The 21,230-nt window shown below is 38.7% G+C and overlaps 2 protein-coding genes across 16 annotated transcripts in view; both read right to left on the bottom strand.

The window, feature by feature from the left end:
- CCNDBP1 (cyclin D1 binding protein 1) overlaps window positions 1–10,048 on the bottom strand; it is a 39,008-nt gene extending 28,960 nt beyond the window's left edge. For 4 of the 12 annotated variants that reach the window (XR_015252610.1, XM_086710508.1, XM_086710511.1 and 1 more), the window contains exons 1-11: window positions 9,853–10,046; window positions 9,617–9,676; window positions 9,245–9,324; window positions 6,352–6,433; window positions 5,512–5,608; window positions 5,259–5,332; window positions 4,383–4,459; window positions 3,782–4,062; window positions 2,684–2,744; window positions 1,422–1,468; window positions 1,055–1,165 (exon numbers count right to left, since the gene is read on the bottom strand). Coding sequence is in view for 7 of the 12 variants with exons in the window: in XM_086710508.1 (XP_086566634.1) it covers window positions 1,055–1,165; window positions 1,422–1,468; window positions 2,684–2,744; window positions 3,782–4,062; window positions 4,383–4,459; window positions 5,259–5,332; window positions 5,512–5,608; window positions 6,352–6,433; window positions 9,245–9,324; window positions 9,617–9,676; window positions 9,853–9,961 (1,079 nt within the window). In the remaining 5 variants the exon portion in view is untranslated. Of the gene's footprint in view, window positions 1–686; window positions 1,166–1,421; window positions 1,469–2,683; window positions 2,745–3,781; window positions 4,063–4,382; window positions 4,460–5,258; window positions 5,333–5,511; window positions 5,609–6,351; window positions 6,434–9,244; window positions 9,325–9,616; window positions 9,677–9,852 lie in introns of those variants that run through there. The other 8 variants (XR_015252613.1, XR_015252614.1, XR_015252612.1 and 5 more) reach the window with 5 other exon arrangements.
- Window positions 10,049–10,483: 435 nt separating this feature from the next.
- TMEM62 (transmembrane protein 62) overlaps window positions 10,484–21,230 on the bottom strand; it is a 34,000-nt gene continuing 23,253 nt past the window's right edge. For all 4 annotated transcript variants that reach the window (XM_086710503.1, XM_025918956.2, XM_086710505.1 and 1 more), the window contains 5 exons: window positions 20,757–20,870; window positions 18,816–18,900; window positions 16,875–16,979; window positions 14,538–14,656; window positions 10,484–11,060 (listed from right to left, as the gene is read on the bottom strand). In XM_086710503.1, coding sequence (XP_086566629.1) covers window positions 10,734–11,060; window positions 14,538–14,656; window positions 16,875–16,979; window positions 18,816–18,900; window positions 20,757–20,870 — 750 coding nt within the window. In that variant the 3' untranslated portion in view covers window positions 10,484–10,733. The remainder of the gene's footprint in view (window positions 11,061–14,537; window positions 14,657–16,874; window positions 16,980–18,815; window positions 18,901–20,756; window positions 20,871–21,230) is intronic.

Raw genomic sequence — 21,230 nt, 5'->3', positions numbered from 1 at the left:
GGCTCAGAAGAATGCCTGCTGTTGCTGATTATATCTAAAAAGACTGCGGGGACATCAGAAGGGCAGACGGGGTAAGTTACATCTATGTAAGGCAAAGAACTGGCATTAGAGGTTGTGGAGACCTATAGCACATGCACAAGGCCCAAGTCAGGTCACCTGAATACACATCACTACAGGTGATGTACACCTTGCTTCCCAGTATGTGATCGTCCAGACCAATGCAAAAATATAATGAAGGTTGTGCAAAAGGACTAACTGAAAGCCCCTTAAAATTATATAAACTCTCTTATATATTTAAAAATTTTTGATTTATAAAAATGTTGTATTTACATTTGGAGACACATGTAACATATAACCAAACAATAATACAAGTATTTATAAGAAAACTAAATCTGTTCAATAAGGTGGACAAACCTAACAAATGAGCTCAATACCAAAAAATAATTTTGGAGACTGGGATGGAATAATATTCAGAAGGACTTAATGATAAGAATAATATTATATAACACACTGAAGTACTCACAGGGGCTTTGAAGTCATCTTCTCTAAAGAAGTAAAGCCAAGCGTTTTTGTTCTAAGTACAGTTCTGATCAGAATCAGACCGTTAGACCTATAAATCCAAATGAAAGCGATGTGCTAGTCTCAACCCACTGTATTTCTGACAGAAAGAAACTTTGAAAGGTTACTTATTGAATTACCAGCAGGTCAACATTTTATTAAGACCATCAATATGTTTAACAGTGAATTAACACACTTTATTGCAAATAGGGAATAAGGCAGCTTCTGCAGGAATCTCTGAAACACGATTCAGAAATGCAAACTCATGCAATTATCTTTTGTATCTAGCACAGAAAAATATATCAGACTTATGTAGTATATAAATAACTGCCAGTCTGGCCTAACCAACAATCTTTGGTAGTAGCGTCTCTTGACAAGGATGGATAGGAACTCCATTTTGATCCAGAAAGCATTCTAGCCCCATTTTAAAAGCAGACATCAGAGGCTACCTGTGATATAAGGAGAATGGAGAGTGCAAATGAGCCTGAAAACTCACAGTTCAAGTTCATTCTGAGTGAGTTCCTTGATTCTGTTCATGCAATGATCAACGGCATTAATGAGTAAAGGGATCCAACTATCTTCTGGCTGTGGGGTCACATGACTCGCTCTGAAAATGGAATGGGGAGAAAGAGAAGTTAAATTTATACTGTCAAGGGAAAACCTACCCTCAAAAGGAGCACAGAGGAAACTATAGTAAGAGAAGGCAAGTTTCTTTGTAGAAACTTAGCTGCTCCACAACTCAAGTGGAAAGAAAACATCATACCCACGTTCTTCCACTTCTTAAAATGGGGCTTTGGGAGCTGAGAATGATTGGATAGGTTTATTCTCAAAAAAGCTATTTGGGGATAAGTCCTCATACTCACTTAGTAATTTCAAGTGCCTTCTTTAAGACAGATACAAGTTTTGCAGACTAGAAAAGAAACAGAGAAGTTACTCACCCTGAGCCCTACTATAAAAAGGAAAGGAAAGCCAAGATATATTAAGACTCAAGTAATAAAAAAACAGAGAAAAAAAAAAAAACTTGAAGGAAAGTGCAAAAACAAAAATTCTGGTTACATTACGGTGGTAGAATTATAGGATTCTTTTCTATTTAGCAAAATCTTATTAATATTGCTACTTTAACATTTTATAAATTTTAAAAATTTGTTAATACTTTTAAATTTTTAAAAAATGAAAAAAGTAAGAATATAACCTGAATTTGTCCCAACTGCTGATAGCTTTGAATATATAGCAGGAACAGCTGAAGTTCCTTTTTAAAAAAATTCTATGTACAGAATTTTAAGCATACCGGTAACAAGAGAACATGAGGATATATATATGCCACCAATATATACTACATCTTTTAATTTTTTTTTTTATTTGGGGTAATTGACAAGGCATATTGCTAACGATGTTTATTTCTTGGGAAGTCAATTTTTAAAAAGTGAATGTGAAAAAAGAAGTTAATGCCCAAAATGATCCTATTCTACTTTAAGGTATATGCACACTGTGAAGATACATTTGATGAATTTAATTTCCACTATCTAATTTATCAAATATTTTTAGGATTGAAAATTCTGAATATAAGATATAAGCCATTTGGTAGTTTTATTTCTTTTTCCAGTAACTGTAGAGATAATTTGAGTCTCTAAAAATAATAGAATTCTCTCTACCACAGGACTCAGGACATGAAAGAATACAATAAAATCAGATTTTTATAAACAGCTTGACCTTTTGTAGTTAAATCACCCAATGTGTTTATATTAGAACAGAGTATGTTTCTGGAACACTTGGTTTTGCCTACACCAGAAATCAGATATTTACAACTTCAGGTTGAGAAGATACTAAAGTACTGCGGCAAATCAAACTTTCTTTTTCAAAGTAGCATTTTCTATGGTCTTTGGGTTTTTCTAAGTGACTGCCCAAGAGGTTATGGAAGAGAGTAGTACCAGAACTCATGGTTATTATAATTCAACTTCAATAAATATTTATCAGGCAGAAATACATGTAAGAACTGTGACATTATTGTTGTACTGGCATCCTAGTGTAACAAATAAATATGTTTCCTATCGCTTAAAGGAAATATTAGTAATTAGGGGAATTCTACCACTTAGGTCAGTAGCTATTCCCTCAAGTTGGTACTTACATTGATTCGCACAGTCAAGTGGCACATAGGTGGGTATATACTCAGAGCCAAATCATCCACACTAAGGACAGAAAGCAAAAATAACCATTAACAAAAAAAGGAACAAAGCTGAAATGGGTGGTTTTCAGTACACAATTAAGGCATGAGAGAATGTGAGAAATGTCCCATAAATGCCTATTAATTCCTTAAATTGAGCAACCAGAATCAATTCAACTGATATGTACTAAATATCTACTTACCCCATTTCCCTAGGAATCTGGGGGAAAAAAATCCCTTGGCCTATATGATAGGACATGATTAATTCAGTTAAAAATGGGAGGATGTGAAACCATCAATTTAATAACTGTGGAGTTCATCCATGGATGTCACTCAAGTGGGCATGACTTTACCCAAGTGATGCAATTTAGTACCACTAATAATGGGACAAACTAACATTATGCACCTGCCCAATATGATACGAGAAGCACAAAATACTCAAATATGTGACCTCCTTGCCAAAAAAATATTTAACTTGAATATAATCTATAATCATACAAAAGACAATCACATGAATCCAGATTTTTGGATATTCTGTGAGACAACTGACCTAGATTCTTGGATAGGGACTGTTATAGTTGCAAGAGACTACAACCAAACCAGACTACTGCAAGAGATGACAACCAAATGCACTGTGACACTATGACAGACCCCTTGATAAAAAAAAAAAAAAAAAAAAAAAAGGCTTTAAAATACATTTTAGAGACAAATGGGGACATTTGAATAGTAACTATTTTCTATTCAATGTTATATTTCGCAGATATAATAATAATGTCTGCTGAAGTATTTAGGGGTAAAATGTCACCGATGTCTGCAACTTACTCTCAAATGGTTCAGGAGAAAAATGGCACATCTAATCCATTGAGAAATAAACCAATATTGAAAAAAATGTGAGCAGGTGAACATAGATGAAGGATACATGGATGTTCAATGCAATACTTTTATCAACTTTCCTGTAGGTCGAAAATGTTCAAAATAAAAAACTGGGGGAAAATCTTAAGGTGACAACACAAGCTGAGGTCACATGCTGCTGCTCACGTTTCAAGTGGGGATTCCGCTTACCTAGGGCTGATCTCATCAGAGATATCCACAATGTCGTCCAGTTGGGCCACCTGATCCTTCTTCCCATTCTCTGCCACTGAGATCCGGATTTTCTTCAGGCAGGCTTTTGATGCTCTCACCAGTGCAAGGCATGGGATTATGAGCTCTTGATCCTCCTCTGACCAATATAAGTCCCGATTGTTTGGATACCCCAACCCATCATCCTCTTCATCACCGTGGTTATCAGAGTTGTCCTCAGTGTCATTCAGGAGGCCACAGTACGGGTCACATTCTTCCACGGCCTAAGACATGCCATGATATATTTGAATGCCAAAAAAAACCCCAAAAAACAAAAAACCAAGGCTTTTACACTTTCAGCATCATGTCTGAGTTATCCCCAAACCTCAGCCAGCTACTTCACTAATGGCTACAGAGTTCAAGCACCCTGTTCTCACTCCCCTTGCCCAGCAGTAGACAGAGGGGAGTGGTACTAAATCACACACTGGTGTGGGTAGGAGATGGGAGTTGAAAGCCAGGAGTGAAGATGGGACTTATTGAGTTAATGCTCAGGACATTTCCTTTCTTTATAGCTTCATCTATGATCATGGAGTTGTCCCCTCACCTGCTCCATTTCCTCATGCGCATCCTTCACAAAATCCACATTCTTCGTCAGCATTGAAAGGGCTGCAGCTTTGTTATCTACGAGTGAAAAATCAGAAGCACTAGAATTAGAGGAGAAACCCAACAATTCTGTGAAGTCTGCAAATGGCAACCAATGGTGTTCCCATTTGAGAAGAGTGCCAAGGATAGTCAACAAGAGCAGTGGTTTAATAAAATTTTTCTCATATTCATCCTCCGGGTAACCAGAGGAGTTAAAAAGCTTTTCATCATTCACCACTAGAAGAAATAAAATGGTAACATGATGTTCCCCTTCATGGTCCTCTTGACAAACACTGCTTTTGGCCCAGCTGGCACTACCTCATAGGGGCTTCAGTGTGTCCCATAATACTGCTCCTGGGGCAGGACCAGGAGAACAAATCACATTTGTTCAACAAGACACGGCCACAGAAAGAGGGCTAAAAACATATGAGAACTAGGTCGCCTGGGTGGTTTAGTTGGTTAAGTGTCTGGCTTTAGCTCAGGTCATGATCTCATGGTTCGTGGGTTTGAGCCCCATGTCAGGCTCTGTGCTGACAGCTCAGAACCTGGAGCCTGCTTTAGATTCTGTGTCTCCATATCTCTCTGCTCCTTCCCTGCTCACACTGTCTCTTTTTGTCGCAAAAATAAATAAACATTAAAAAAAATTTTTTTAAGTATAAGAGCTAAAAAGACTGGCAAAAAATGTTAATACCTGTTTTTTGATGTTACTGATAAACTATATGCATTCCACTAAGTTGTAAGTTAAAATATGCACATGCTACAAAACTACAAACTAGATATGAGAGAACTATCTGCTTTGGCCAGCAGAGTCAAAAGCCCATTTCCCACTCTCACCCACCTCTTGGTATCTGAGGAACCTGCTGGCATGCAGTCCAGACACTGTTGTAGGAAATAAGGTCATTGTTCTCTGAGCTGGGGAAAGGAATCAATAAGGATATATCAATAACCAATGTTCCTCTCTCCTAAAAAAGAATGATCTTGCTCAACATCATTTTCAGCTATTAGTAACTTTGCTGTTGAAATGAGGTTTTTTTCCGCTCCCTGAAGCAAGGAACCCCATTAACTGATAAACCCAATTGTAGCATCACTACCTCTGAGTTGGAGTCATGAAAAGCGCATCCATAAGTTGAGCCATGCCATCTACGATGTCCAGAGTGGTGCTTCGTACCAGCTTTCTCAGAGTGATTCCTGTAGCCAAACCCAAAGACTAAGCAGCCTGGTCTCCTTTCTGGAAGTCACCATCTGCTTTCTTGAGAGTTTAAGCCCTTCAGAACTTAAAGTAATGTGAGTACCAACACAAAACTTAGGTCTTATGTATTTCCCCATGTCTTTTTCTTGCTCCTCCCACCATTTCTCAGTAGTGCTCTCCTAAAGAGATCTGGAACAAAATACTTCCATGACAGCATGTATCCATTCGTTAAGGTCAATGGTCCCTTGGCAACTGTGGCTGAAACACTTGAAGTTTAAACTATCTCTGAGTAACCCTAAAGATCCATGAGACATGCATTCATTTATAATTTTGGCATGGTTATAATCAAGGCATTACCCTACAGGCAGGGCTGGAGGTCACTTAACTTGTAAAGGAGTTCAGAAACAGCGTGTGATGTCATATGGGTGGAGGAGACCGGGGAGGCCCCTATAGATCCAGCATCTATAGTGGTTATAATGGGTTAGAGGGGGAGGAGCCAGTGAAAACTAAAAACCTTTGAGTCAGGCAAAGCAGGGAAGATGGTAATACAGCATCCATATCTTAGCATAAAGCATTATTTATGGAGATCACTGATATTATATTATCTTTGAGGGCATTTTATGTGAGCAAGTTACACTACATGCTCAAATTGAAGAAAAGGTAATAGTCTCAGGACAGAAGCTGTCATATTAGCAAAGATCTGCTCTATAAATCAAACATTTATGTGTATACAGTGGCTTACCCTGATTCTTGGGAAGTGAATAATATACTGCAATCATTGCCTTGATGGCAGCATGGACTTGTTCACAGAACCTCTGTGTTTCCTATGAGGCAATGGATCAATTTCAGAATGAAAAAAAAGAAATGGATTAGATTCATCAGTCCATTTGCTGTAGAAGAGAGCAGACATCTGTACAGCATCATCTATAAACATTTTCTGTAGTCCTATTCTGATTTAGGCCTTGAACTATTCTCAGCACATAGCAGAGAGGAATTAGCTGGCCCCGTGACTGAGCTGACAACTCAATAAAACATTAAGGAACATCAGGAAAAACTTATTCCTAATATTCTACATCCCAAGATACTCATGATCTGCTGTGAAGTATTCACCATATCTTGGACCAGGAGTTGGCAACTACAGCCCATGGGCCAAATTAGGCCCACTGACAGTTTTTAGAAATAAAGTGTTACTGGCACACAGCCACACTCATTTACATATTATCTATAACTGTGTTCACATTACAACGGCAGAGTTAGGTAGCTGGCCTGCAAAGCCTAAAATATTTACTGTTTGGCTTTTTACAGAAAAATCTGCCAACCCTATCTTAGACCATTAACCAGGTGTCTGATCTCTCTCTCTCTCACACACACACACCTAAAAGAAATTATCATGGACTCTACAAGGTTGACTATTTTCCTTCTAAGCAGTCACTGGCTTTCTCCTGTCTTCCTTGTCCTCATTTTTCCGCTAAATTACAAGCCAGTGCTACATAAAATGTGGTCCACTGATTGGGGCCAGTCCATGAATTGTTATCAGTCTGGGATGGTGGGTAAGTACAATGTGTGAGAATAAGTGTTTAAAGCTTTATATTCATCCTCTGGGTAACCAGAGGCAATTGACATTGCTTCAACATCCAAACACATAAAAAACAAAGCCATACTTCTGTAGGACTAACATGTTAAGATCCTAAGGAAGCAATCATGATTCAAACAAAACCAAATTCTAACTTTTTTTTTTTAATTTTTTTTTTTTAACGTTTATTTATTTTTGAGACAGAGAGAGACAGAGCATGAACAGGAGAGGGGCAGAGAGAGAGGGAGACACAGAACCTGAAACAGGCCCCAGGCTCTGAGCTGTCAGCACAGAGCCCGACGCGGGGCTCGAACTCACGGACCATGAGATCATGACCTGAGCCGAAGTTGGACGCTTAACCGACCAAGCCACCCAGGCGCCCCCCAAATTCTAACTTTTTAACTGTAAGTGAAACCAATGTCGGAGGCATGTACAGAAAAATAGTTCATGCTGCCTCCTCATGGTATCCTATCAACTGTGAATATTAGCAGCGAATCCCAAATATATTTGAAAGAAAAGAGACAACAGGTAAGGTAATAGTCATACTCCCCTTGAAATAAATACTGACTTTCTTGCACAAAGCTTTTAAAATGCTCTCAAATAATTCATTTCTTATTTTCTCATCATAGATCTCTAGGGTATTTAGGGGGAGAGTTTATCATTGTAGGTGCAGCAAAGGAATATTTTTTCATTTCGAAACATCTGGATATATAGACTGAGAAAGAAAATGAAACTATTATGAAAAACAAATAAGGTAATGACTATGCCATTTTAAAATAACCTGATTCCCAAATTAAGTATACCTCATTCTAGAAAAACTGGCAATAAAGCACACCTGGTTATAACACCATGTTTATTTTCATCAGTTTTATAATAAGGGGTTATTAAAAATGCATAAATTCTTGCTCCAGAAATTCCACTTCTGGGATTTTTTTTTTTTTTTTTTTGCTGATATACATGCATACACAAAGATTGTATTAGGCAATTTACCACAGCATTGTTTATAATAGTTACAAGTCTAAGCTGGAAACAGCTTAGATGTTCACATAAAGTACCAGTTAAATAAATTATGGTTATAACAACTCTACTGAATACTATGCAGCATTACAAAGAACTGAGCAACTTTATATGTGCTACTAAGAATCAATGTGAAGGGCACCTGGGTAGCTCAGTCGGTTAAGCATCCAACTTCCGACCACGGCATGATCTCACGCTTTGTGAGTTTGAGCCTGCATCAGACTCTGTGCTGATAGCCTAGGGTCTGGAGCTTGCTTTGGAGTCTGTGTTTCTCTCTTTCTTTCTGCCCCTCCCCGGGTTGTGCTCTCTCTCTCTCTCTCTCTCAAAAATCAATAAATAAACATTAAAAAAAAAATCAATTTGCAGGCCATGTTAATTTTTTTTAAAGGAAGGCCCAGAAAAGTGTGTATGGTATCCTAACATTTGTGTAAAAAGCAGGCATATACATGTAAGTGTGTACATGCATCAAATACATATGGAACAATACAAAAGGAACTGGGGAGGGGGGATATAAACTTTTTAGCACACTTAACTTTGACATCTTCTGAGTTTATACTGTTAATATGTTAGATTAAATATAAAAAGTAATTCAATATAAAAAGAGTATTGTGTAGTATAACAGAAAAGGTGTAGTTTAGACATCAGATAGACCCTAATTTAAATCCTAGCTCCACTGCTTATTTACCTGAGCCTATAAGCCTGCTTACTCAGCTGTCAGATGGGAATCATGGATGTGAAAACACCTAGCAAACAGCAAGTGCTTAAATATATATATATATATATCTGATATATATATATCAGAAAGGAAATAACCAGGATGAACTTCGGATTGAACCAATACCTATTTAGAAGATCTGCCTAGTCCAGGTAAGGAAGGCACTTGGCAATTTGGTCTTCACAACAATCCTGTGAGGTGAGAACTGCCATCTTATTTAACAGGTGTGGAAAATAAATCCCCTGGCTTGAGTGGAAAAGGTGGAAAGAAAATGATTGGATTCCTAATGAATAACGAGGCAGCACAAAAATTCCAACAAGTAAAGCCCACCTGTGGAGAGGGCAGTGGAAGATGAGAGAAGACTTCGGTCAGAGTCGTAGCTTCCCTTGACACGTTCACAGCTGCCTCATCTGTGGGGTGACAGAGGAGGCTGGAGCCAATATGTTAGTGCCAAAAAGATAAGCCTGCAGCTGCAGCAGGGACTTTGCGGATGATGCGTTTCCTCTCAACCCTTATCGGCTGAGAAGCCTCAAAAACACCTCCCCAAATCTATGTTTTATATTCCAACTTCCGAAGTGCTCAGGATGAGGAAGGTGAGGTATCCCCACCGAGAGGATGCGGCAGGGCAAAAGCGGGAGGGAAAAAGGGCTAGGACACAGGAAGGGATGAAAAATGCAAGTCCCCAACAGGAGAGGCACTCACTGAGTCTCCTCCAAAACGTCTCAGGATTAAACTCCTTGGTGGTCTCCAGGGCTTCGCCGACTAGTGGGTGTGGCACGCGGGCCCGGCGAGGGGCAAAAGGAAGAGCAGAGATAAGCGAGGCCACTCCCGACCCCCACCTTCTCCGCCCGAGTTCCCGCCCCCGCCGGCGCCACAGTCGGCCTGTTCCCTAACCAAGCCCGCCCCTGCCGTCGCCCGTCCCAAGGGCATCAGCTCACCCCGCACTGCAGGTATCAGCAACCGCAGCTCCTCTGCCAAGTGCCGGATCTGCTCCAAAGGCGGAGCTAGGGTGGGGACCGCCGCTGTAGGCGCGGCTGCGTTCGCCATCTCAGATTACCTGGAACTTCCAAACAAAGGCGGCCACGGCAGCTGCCGAGCGTTGAGACAGCTGTGGACGTTCTACTTCCGGGAGTCACGGACCCGGGTTCGTTTCCGGCAACAACCAACCCACCCCGCCCTCAGAGGCCGGGTGACACCTGTGCTCCTCCCCCAAGGCCCGGCCACGCCTCCTCCCGCCCAGAGGCCTGGCCACACACACACAAAACTCAGTCGGAGTTATTACCCATCATTCATTTATTTGATTAGATTGAAGAAAAAAAAAAAAAAAAGAAAAAACCACCTAAAGAAGCAGAGAGCCCATAACCTCGAAGGAAAAGAAGACTGGGAGCTAGTACCTCAAGGGTAGTCAGGGTAGGGCCCAAGTTCACACTGGTTCCCTGCCCCTAAAGTGGTACCCTTCACAGCTGCGGAGTTCCACACACTGTGCTAGGTACTTTACGTGAAGTAACCGTAAAAAATACAGTGGGCTTCTGATACAACCATTCACACACCCAGCCCCTGCCCTGTGGATCTCCTGATTAGGACTTTCTCTTCACAAAAGTAAATCAACTCTTTGCCTTCTTGGAGAAGGAAGGAATCATGGCATTATTTAGAGATTTTTCTGCAGTCCATTCTGCAGGAATCAGTAGTGGGTAATCCTCCCCAACTCCCAGGTGTCCAAGGTGCAGCAACTCCCTGAAGCCTGCCCACCAACACTGGCCTTCCACCTGCTGCTGGGCCAGGGGCCTGGGCTACAGAGGCAGATGGTGAGGCACGGCCTTTAGGAGCTTAAGTGGCTTTTTAACTGTGCTATGAAGGTTCCAAGCTTGGTAGAGTTCAGTGTCCACACACAACGAATGATAACAGGTGTTAACAGTGTCAACCAGGTCCGCAAAGGGGAGAAGAAAAAAGCTAGAGTGCCATATGTCATATGAAGAAAATAGCAGGAATAGATCTGCCAGATGTACAGCAGTAACATAAGTAGATGAATAGGTATAACCTTCAAGTATTTGCCTTGACGGAGATGGGACCGAAAGTTGTGACCAAAGCACCGCTGCAACAAGCTCCAACACAGGTAAACCATCAAGGGGATGTTAAAAAATGCCAGCTGGAAAGAGAAGCAGAACAGGGTATTATCTTATTAGCAAGACCTTAGGGGGCCAGGTCTCATTAACACATTATTGGTGGCTCCTAACAATATGTTGCTCTCTTTCTTGGGGGTTGATTCTCTGATTGTTTATGCTTCAATCACAGTTGCTTATAACACTCAGCAAGAGGTGACTTATAGTTAGTTGTACATTTGCCTGTATCCTTTTGTTCATCTTAAAAGTAGGTATCATTTATGTTGAAGCCCTCAGTAATGTTTAAGCTGGAAATGAACTGAGTATATGTACATACATACACACACTCCTTTTTAGCAGAGTGAGGGGGGACGTAGGCATCACTATTTTTTTTAATCTCTTATTTTATTATTCTTTAAAAAAATTTTTTTTACACTTATTTATTTTTGAGAGACAGAGTGAGACAAAGTGAGAGTGGGGGGAGGGGCAGAGAGCAGGAGACACAGAATCTGAAGCAGGCTCCAGGCTCTGAGCTGTCGGCACAGAGCATGACGTGAGGCTCGAACCCACAAACCATGAGATCATGACCTGAGCCTAAGTCGGACACTTAACAGACTGAGCCACCCAGGAGCCCTATTCTTTTTTTTTTTGTTAAAGTAAACTCTACACCACACATGGTGCTCAAACTCATGACCCCAAGATCAAGAGTTGCATGCTCCACCACCTGAGCCAGTCAGGTTCCCCCATTATCTCTGTATTTTAAAAGTTTATTTATTTATTTGGGGTGGGGGGGGGAGGAGAAGAGGGGATGAGTGGGGAGGGGCAAAGAGCAAGGGAGCGAAAGAATCCCAGGCAGGCTCTGTGCTCTCAGCTCAGAGCCCAACACGGATCTCAATCTCATGAACAGTGAGATCATGACCTGAGCTGAAATCAAGAGTTGGATGCTTAAGCAACTGAGCCACCCAGGCGCCCCATGTATTTTTAATTGAAGTAGCACGCTGAATACTGGAATGCGAATCAGAAGATTTAAGTTATAATTCAAATTTAGCTGCCGTGTGATTCATTCATTCATTGACCAAATAATTACTGTGCTCCCAATACATGGCAGGCACTGTGATAGGCTCTAGGCTGAGGACACAGTGGTGAACAACTTAGAAAGGATGCATCATAGAGCTTACACTCTAACAGAGAGAGAGAGAGACCAAAAAAATAATCATTATAGATTGTGATAAATTCAATGAAGGAAATAACTGGGTCACAAGAGGGTAACTGAGAGATGGGTTTGCCAAGGCCTGAAGAACAGGAATGACTCAGGGGAATGAAGTGCATTCCAGGCAGAAGACACATATGTAAACCCCTGAGGTGGGAGAGGTCTTAGCCTATTTAAGGCCCATGAACATGGAACATGATGAGCTGGATGGAAATTAGGGCAGTCAGCGGGACCAAGATCATGTCACGACTCTGCTTAAAGGTCTTTAAGCTCAGGAGTGAGCTGATTAAGCTTTTGAAAGGACAACAGTGGACACTGTGTGGCAAACTGACAGTAGGGAGGCAAAAGCAGCAGTGGGAAGACTAGCCTGAGGGTCACTGCAGTAGCCCAGACAAGAAATAATTATGAGTTAGACTAGTGTGGTGGTAACAGAGATGGAAAGAATTGATGGATTCAAGATATGCATTGGAGGGAGATCAAACAAGGGATTACTTGCTAATGAATTAATACAGCATATTACAAGGAAAGGGAAAAATTAAGGATACATTCTAGAAAAACTAGGTAAATGGTGGAGCCATTTATTGAAATTGGAAAGAAATGAGGGAGGAACAGGTTTGGGGTAGAAACTAAAGTTCCTATTAGACACGTAATATTGAGGATGGCTGCTAGAGATTTAAGGAAAGATGTGAAATGGCAGTTGGATATATAGGCACCTGAAGTGCAGAGAACAAGTCAAGGGTAGGGATAACAGGTTTGGGAGCCACAGGCCTAGATGATACATAAAATCCAGTATTAGTGTACTATTTATTAAAATATGAATACAAACACCACCTTTTAGTAAGGCTCAGGTTTTACTTGTTGTAAGAGTACTCCTGAGAGACAGCCTCCTTACGTATTTATGTAATAATACATAAAAGAGAACTGAACCAGACTCGGGACCTATGCACACATAAAATGCTGCTATACCAGCAGCACTTTCAACAATAGCCAAATTATGGAAAGAGCCTAAATGTCCATCAACTGATAAATGGATAAAGAAGGTGTGGTTTATATATACTATGCAATACTACTTGGCAACGAGAAAGAATGAAATGTGGCCATTTGCAGCAACGTGGATGGAACTGGAGGGTATGATGCTAAGTGAAATAAGTCAGTCAGAGAAAGACAGATACCATATGTTTTCACTCATATGTGGATCTTGAGAAACTTAACAGAAGACCATGGGGGAGGGAAAGGGGGAAAAAAAGTTACAGACAGGAAGGGAGGCAAACCATAAGAGACTCTTAAATACTGAGAACAAACTGAGGGTTGATGGGGGGTGGGAGAGAGGGGAAAGTGGGTGATGGGCATTGAGGAAGGCACTTGTTGGGATGAGCACTGGGGTTGTATGGAAACCAATTTGACAATAAGTTATATTAAAAAGAATAAATACTTCAACCTAAAAAAATTAAGTAAAATAAAATAAAATAAAATAAAATAAAATAAAATAAAATAAAATAAAATACTGCTATACCAAGAATGTTGTGGTCTTTGGTCAGTGTTTACTAGGCAGAAGTCTTCCCTCTTTGTCTATAATCCTGCTGATTATGCTTTATTGCCCTGTTATGAGGCTGTTAACTCATTTTTAACAATGTTTTTGGATCTCTTCCCAAACATGAGATCATCATTTGAGATTTTAGTACCTTAGTCCCATTAGGTGAGTAAAATAAATAAATAGGCAAATACTTTTCAAACTTATATACAGAGATTTGCTACAGGTCAGTTTTTTTTTATTTGTGTGTTTGCTTTAAAGGAATTTTAATCCAAATGTAAACCTAACCTATCAGTGTTTTCCCAAACAAGTATGCTGCTAAGACATCACTAAAAAGCCTAGGCCTAGTTCTTACCCAGTGCAGCTTCCACGGGATAATTAACCCATTTTGTGTTGTCTATTTTTCCTTTCTTCCCTCTAAAACATTTTCCTTCTTCATTATCATAATCAATTTTGGTTTACTTATATTTATTCTACTATAAGTCCCATATTTCATTTTTTATCAATGGAAAAACACAGTAAAACAAACTACAAAAACAAAAATCTATTTCACTTTTTATAAACCCTGACTGCAAAATGTATTTTAGATGTTTATTAGAGAGTAGTGGAACAGCGAGCTTAAGAAGCACTCAAAAACAAATAAAACAACAAATATTAAAGATTACCCTGCCAATAAATTAGAAAATATGATCTATAGTGTTTGAGACTGGATTTAATTCAAAACTGTTATGCAATTAGTCCAAAAAGCCAAGATGCTTTACAATTCCATTTCTGACTTTTTACCTGCAGAATTCCAACTATAAATGTTAGGCTGCCTTGTAGGAAATGTCCATCAACAAAGATCCCAAAGGAAAAGCAGCAACCCAACTTGCCTTCAATGATTTCACCAATAAACCATGGTCCTGAAAGAGGCAATGGACAGGAAAGCAGAAGATTAAATAACTGTGATCATGATTATATACATCACAAGGTGCATTTATGGGAATAATAAGTGTGAGAGTAGTCATCTATAAGCATTGTACTAGTGGGACGCCTGGGTGGCTCAGTAGGTTAAGCATCCGACTTTGGCTCAGGTCATGATCTCACAGTTTGTGAGTTTGAGCCCCGTGTTGGCCTCTGTGCTGACAGCTCAGAGACTGGAGCCTGCTTTGGATTCTGTGTCTCCTCTCTCTGCCCCTCCCCGACTTGTGCTCTGTCTCTCATAAATAAATAAATGTAAAAAAGAAATTTAGAAGCATTGTACCGGCATAGCTTTTTTTCTTTGCTAATCTCTATGTTGTACCCTATGTCCTAGCTAGCCAACCATTTGCTCCTTTGCTCCGTAATTGTCTAATTATAAAATTGTCTGAGTACATGCTGTACCTGAATAGATTCCAGAAACAGATTGGAGTACATTCAGAAACTTTAGAAGATTCTGTTGCAATAGTAACCTAATATAATGCATTACCATTTCCTTTAAGAAGCAAAGATGTATGGAAACTAATTTTCTAGGTAACTACTATTTACTCCTTTAAGCAATAAACTTCATCCACTTTGATCTTTCTAAAATGCACTTCTTCTCTTTTTTATTAATATTAATGAAAGTATTTTGACCTTTACTTGCTGACCCAAGCCATTACTTTGTACATCAACTACACATTCAAGGTTAACATGTACAAAATTTAACTTGCTTTTCATTTAGAATGTCAGAATGACTTTTCTCTCTGCCCTATTATTTACTTCCCCTTCTCAGTGTGTAGGTTTCTGGAACTACTATATTGTCAAGAATGATTAATGGACAGTCAAGACTTCCATTCTCAAAATGCAAATACCATCATTTGCTGGTAATATCAGGGTTCAGCTTTAAAAAGTCATAGGTAATTTTCTCAGATGTATATTATTTAACCTCCAATGGATACAGAGTCTAAAAAAGTTTTCCCTGCAAGTTTCAACTTTTAAACATGGAGCAAAATTCAGCCCATTTAATGTTTTCTTTTACATCCAGGAACCAAATCACCTGCTTTACCTTCTAGTGCAAGACAAGTGTCTAAAATAGCTTCAACCTAGCTTAGAACAGGGAAACTGACCTCCAAAGGACCATCTGCCATAGTTTGTTACACAGAATTCTAAAGTGTTATATATATATATATTTTAATTTTTTTTTCAACGTTTATTTATTTTTGGGACAGAGAGAGACAGAGCATGAACAGGGGAGGGGCAGAGAGAGAGGGAGACACAGAATCGGAAACAGGCTCCAGGCTCTGAGCCATCAGCCCAGAGCCTGACGCGGGGCTCGAACTCACGGACCGCGAGATCGTGACCTGGCTGAAGTCGGACGCTTAACCGACTGCGCCACCCAGGCGCCCCTAAAGTGTTATATATTTTTTAATTTAACTACTTTCTGTTCTCTGGTGGGAGTTTACTAGTGAGCAAAGAAAAGTCCTGAGGTGGAATAAAAGCACAAGATTAAGTAACAAGTAGGCTAATCTACTCCTAATTGACTTTTAGTCACTAAGGAACATAAGTAAAAAGCTTTAAAAAGAGATTCACAGTGTTTTCTGTTTCCCTAAGTGGCTAAGTGACTAAATATTGGGTATAAAAATATAACAGAAGAACTCGGATATGCCTGAACTCATTGCTCATCTCAGTTTCTTTCTTTTTTGAGCTGAGTGTTTAAGAGCCACACATTACTAAATATTCATTGAACTATATACAACACATTGTGCTTAGCACTGGGCATAGAGCACTGAACAAGACAGATTAAGACCTCAATGGATATTCTAATGAGAGAAGAGATGATTAACTCAGAAGATAATCATTATGATTATCATTATGATGATAATAAAGGGAATAAAAAGTGTGATGAAATAAAGGATAAAACTTTAAGGTAGTCAAAGAAGGTTGCTCTCTACACACTAATTCCTTAACGGTCTTCTCAGCTTAAGTTAACTCGGTGTCAACTAAATGTTCTTTAAACATGTTAGGAAAGAACTTTATTTCCCAAGACCATGTTTCAGGAAATGATTTATACAGAAACTATGTGCTGTTCATTACGTTCTCAAGAGCCTAAATGACTCTATTGTCAAAATTCTCCATATATGGCAGAATTCTCCACAATCTCAAGTTTCCTAATTGACTTACCCAGTGCTGTATATAGGGTTAGCAACAACACAGAATAGTAGAAGATGTTTAGTTTGCTCAAGACGTGGAGGGAAAATGAGGCCAAATTTATAAATCCTGGAGACCCTAAACAGAATAAATTTGAAAAACCCAGTAAGCACACATACAGTTCATTTTCTAGAAGACTTCCATGGACTATTATACATTTAGCAAATCTTTTGTTATATGGTAACTATACAGATGATGCCACTTTAAATTCAGAAGTTGGCGGGAATTCTGATAAGCCAGTTCACTTAGAATTGTAGAACGTAGGAAGTTCAAAGCAATGGTATAGCTGTGAGACACACATGTGCACACACGCACACATATGCATGTGCACATACTTTTTTCCATGATTAAACATGTAGGTTTGAAATATAGTGCTATGCTCAAAGTATGACAAATCTCTGTTTTCTGTGGGATTTAGTATCCAAATGTACACACTTCCAAATGATATATGAAAAGATATCAAAACTATATCAAAGAAATACCAAAATTTCTCCAGTCTAATATTAAGTATGAATATCTAGTACTCCTCTCCCATATGTGACACAGCTCTTAACTCACAGCTATCCTCTTACTCCATTTGAAAGAGATCTCTAAAGCTCTTCAAATTAACTTCTCTTAAAATATAGTGCCAAAAGTGCCAAGTGTTTGGGCTTCACACAGAGAAGGTCCATTCTGTGGCCACAGACTAAAGGACCACAGATCCTCAAGGGAGGAGAAAGCGTATATACATTGGCAGTGGTTACATAAGCAAGGTGACTGACCAACTACAGCATTAATTTTCAGGAAGGACGATAGGGATTCAAAGAAACAAGAGTTCATTAGGATCTGGAATGGAGAAAATTGTATGAAAAAGAGGGTTTGAGGTGAGCCCTAAAGGAAGCTAAGATTTAGATAAATTTAGAAAAATGAATTAGAGATAATAGCCTAGGCAAAAGCCCAGAAGCAGAAATGAATGTGGTGTGTGTAGAGAACAGTGAAAAATTATCCAGGCTAAAATATAGGTAACTGGTTGAAGATATGGCTAATTAGATAGGACCTGACTGTGGAGGATCTTCAATATTTGGCAGAGATGTGTGCTCATTTTGAGCTATATTGTGATATCTCCCCCCCCCACCCCGATTCTGGTTGAGCTTCATATTATTGCAATGTAGCACCAAAAACCTGAATTTTTTAAAAAAGATCAAGTAGTGTGGAAAACGTGTAAGTTTGAAGACTGCACCTCACAGAGCTCAGGCAAAGACAATTTATGTTGGTATTTATATTGGTGGTGGTGAGCACATTATATGACACTTTAAAATGAAGTCTCCTGGGGCGCCTGGGTGGCTCCGTCGGTTAAGCGTCCCACTTCAGCTCAGGTCATGATCTCACGGTCCGTGGGTTCGAGCCCCGCGTCGGGCTCTGTGCTGACAGCTCAGAGCCTGGAGCCTGCTTCGGATTCTGTGTCTCCCTCTCTTTCTGACCCTCCCCCATTCATGCTCTGTCTCTGTCTCAAAAATAAATAAACATTAAAAAAATTTTTTTTGAAATAAAAAAAATAAAAAAATAAAAAAATAAAATGAAGTCTCCTAAGAATAAAAGGAACCGGGGCGCCTGGGTGGCTCAGTCGGTTAAGCGTCCGACTTCGGCTCAGGTCATGATCTCACAGTCTGTGGGTTCGAGCCCCGCGTCGGACTCTGTGCGGACAGCTCAGAGCCTGGAGCCTGTTTCGGATTCTGTGTCTCCCTCTTTCTCTGACCCTCCCTGTTCATGCTCTCTCTCTCTCTCTCTCTCTGTCTCAAAAATAAATAAATGTTAAAAAAAAAAAAAAAATTAAAAAAAAAAAAAGGCTTGAGTTAATCATCTTGGATTAAACATTTTAAAAAAAAAAAAAAAAAAAAAAAAAAAAAAAAAAAGAATAAAAGGAACCATGACTACCTTTATGCTCTGGATATCCTTGACACCTAAAAGTAATGAGAATGGTGAGCTGGACCAACACAATCATCACAAAAAGGACCCGGGCCTGCAGAGAAATCAACGTTAATGTGAAACAGATACAGAGGTGCAACTTCATTTAAGGTTTTTAAAATGGCCTCATTAACAAAAGTGGAAATGACATCACTACCAGAAATAACTATATAAGAAAAATATACGACCAAAGAGAATCAAAACAACTGATCCATCAAAAAAGAAAATTATAGATTGCCTCGGCATTACTCTTTCAGAATTTGGATAGTTAGACCCATATTGAAACATGGTAGTTTTATAGTTATGTGAAGTGATCAAATTAAAACAGTCCATCTTCACTGTACCAGAAGTACAATATGTTTTATAAGAATAAAGAAAAACAGTGCACAGTGCACTGCAGGCTGAGTGATCTGAGACTGCAGTTTCTTTAGCTTTCTCCAACAAGACAGCATTCACTTGGAGATTAACTCACAGTGAAGAGACATAATCTAGGTTCTTGTTTCTCAAAGTATGGTGGACCCCAGATCATCACTGGGATCCCCCCGTGCCTGTTGGCAATGCAGAATCTCAGGCACTATCTCAGCCCTACTAAATCAGAACCTGTCTCTTACTCAGGTTCCCTGGTGATTCAGAAGTACATCAAAGTTTTCAAAGCTGGATCTAGGTGACTATTAAAGATCCCCAAAGAAAAATAAATGATACACAAAATACTTGTAAAAATGAGATACAAATGCTAATTAGTCATATTTCTAAAAAGCTTAATCACACAAGTAATAAAAGTAAATTAAAATAATAATAAATTTACATTGTAAGTCTGTGAAGATATATAGTAAAGCTATATATGTCTGGAAGGTGAAATTAAAAGAGGCTTGAATTTTCTTCTCAACACTGTAGAGTGTGTCTTTTGTCATGTTTTTTGTCAGTACCTGGGACAGGTGAGATCTGAGGGAAAAAGAGGATACATTGCCAAGCTTCTCTGGAAGATAATTTAACAGTGCATATGAAAAACATTTTTTTTTTAATTTTTTAAGACTATTTTAAAAATACCCTTTTATTCATCCAAGAAATATTTATCTGGGGGCCTACTCTGTGTTAGGCATCAGACAAAGACCCCTGCCCTCATGGAGATTATATTTTAATGAGGGAAGATAGATGAAAAAGGATGAATTTAATAAATAATTTGTGAAATTATATAAGAAAGTATAAAGAGTAATGTGTCCACTCTTTTATCCAACAATTCACTTCTAGGAATTTATCCCAAAAAACTAATATAGTTTTTAGCTGCAAGCAGCATTTATATAGTAGAGGGAAATATTGGAACCAAATGTCCAACAAGAGGTAAATGGCTAAGTAAAGGTATATTTATGACAAAAAACATCATGTTATAAAATGTAAGTTGATGTCAGAAAATAGTCATAACAAATTCCTTAGTGGAAAAAAATTAGCAAAAGAGAATAGAAATTACCTTTTTATATTAAAGACATATACAAAATTTATATGAGAAAAAAATAGAGTATAATGACAAATACAATGGCTATAATAGGTAGTATGATGAGTAATGTGGGCTGATTTTACTTTATTTCTAAATTTTCCAAGTTTTCTACAGTAAGCATATATTATTTATGTAGAAATAAATATTATTTTTAAAAGATCCTTAATCCAATTTTATGCAGTTCCTGTAGTTCCCTTAGTTATCCTGGTTTTATGGTAGTGGTTAGAACCAGGTTCCCAAACAGGTATTAGTTGTCAATGCCTCTGCTTCTTTTAATTCAAATCAACTTTAAAGAATTTTATTCTTCTAGACAAACAACTTAGTTTTATTGATCCATCTTTCTCATTACATGAATATATGACGACTTTGGACCTACCACTAGATTGGACCGAATCTAATCTCAAGTTGAATTTACTTACCACGATGCCATGGTCAGTAAGGAGAATAAATGATGCCAGGGGATCAAATCTGAGATGAATATCCTCTTGAAGAGAAAATATATGGTGAACACTCTTACTTCTCCCAGCAGAATCCTAGTTATAAGGACAGCAGAGAAGTGACTCTTAGGCACATTTAAATATGTATAATGTTCCAAGATTAAGTTTCCAGTAACTTTTGTCAGTTATCTCTGACAAAGCTACATTTTTTCATTTATTTTTGCTTCTTCCTATAAGCACTTTAAATATAACTTATTTTAATGCCTGTAATTCTAGATTTAAATTGGGAATATCAGCATGTACTCACAATGTATTTTCTCTTAAAGAAAAATATGTATTTTCCCTCTGCTCACTGAAAAGGCCTAAAAATAGTAACAACCCAAAGCAATGATCTAGCTGAGTTAGTGCCCAGATTGTAGTCTCAAAAATAAAATTTCTCACAAGGAAACAGTTGAT

Source organism: Puma concolor, chromosome B3 (genome assembly GCF_028749965.1).
Source record: "Puma concolor isolate L17-30 chromosome B3, mPumCon1.1.hap2, whole genome shotgun sequence".
NCBI classification, from domain to species: domain Eukaryota; kingdom Metazoa; phylum Chordata; class Mammalia; order Carnivora; family Felidae; genus Puma; species Puma concolor.
The sequence above is the reverse complement of the archived record's forward strand: the minus strand, read 5'-3'. Positions and strand labels throughout refer to the sequence as shown.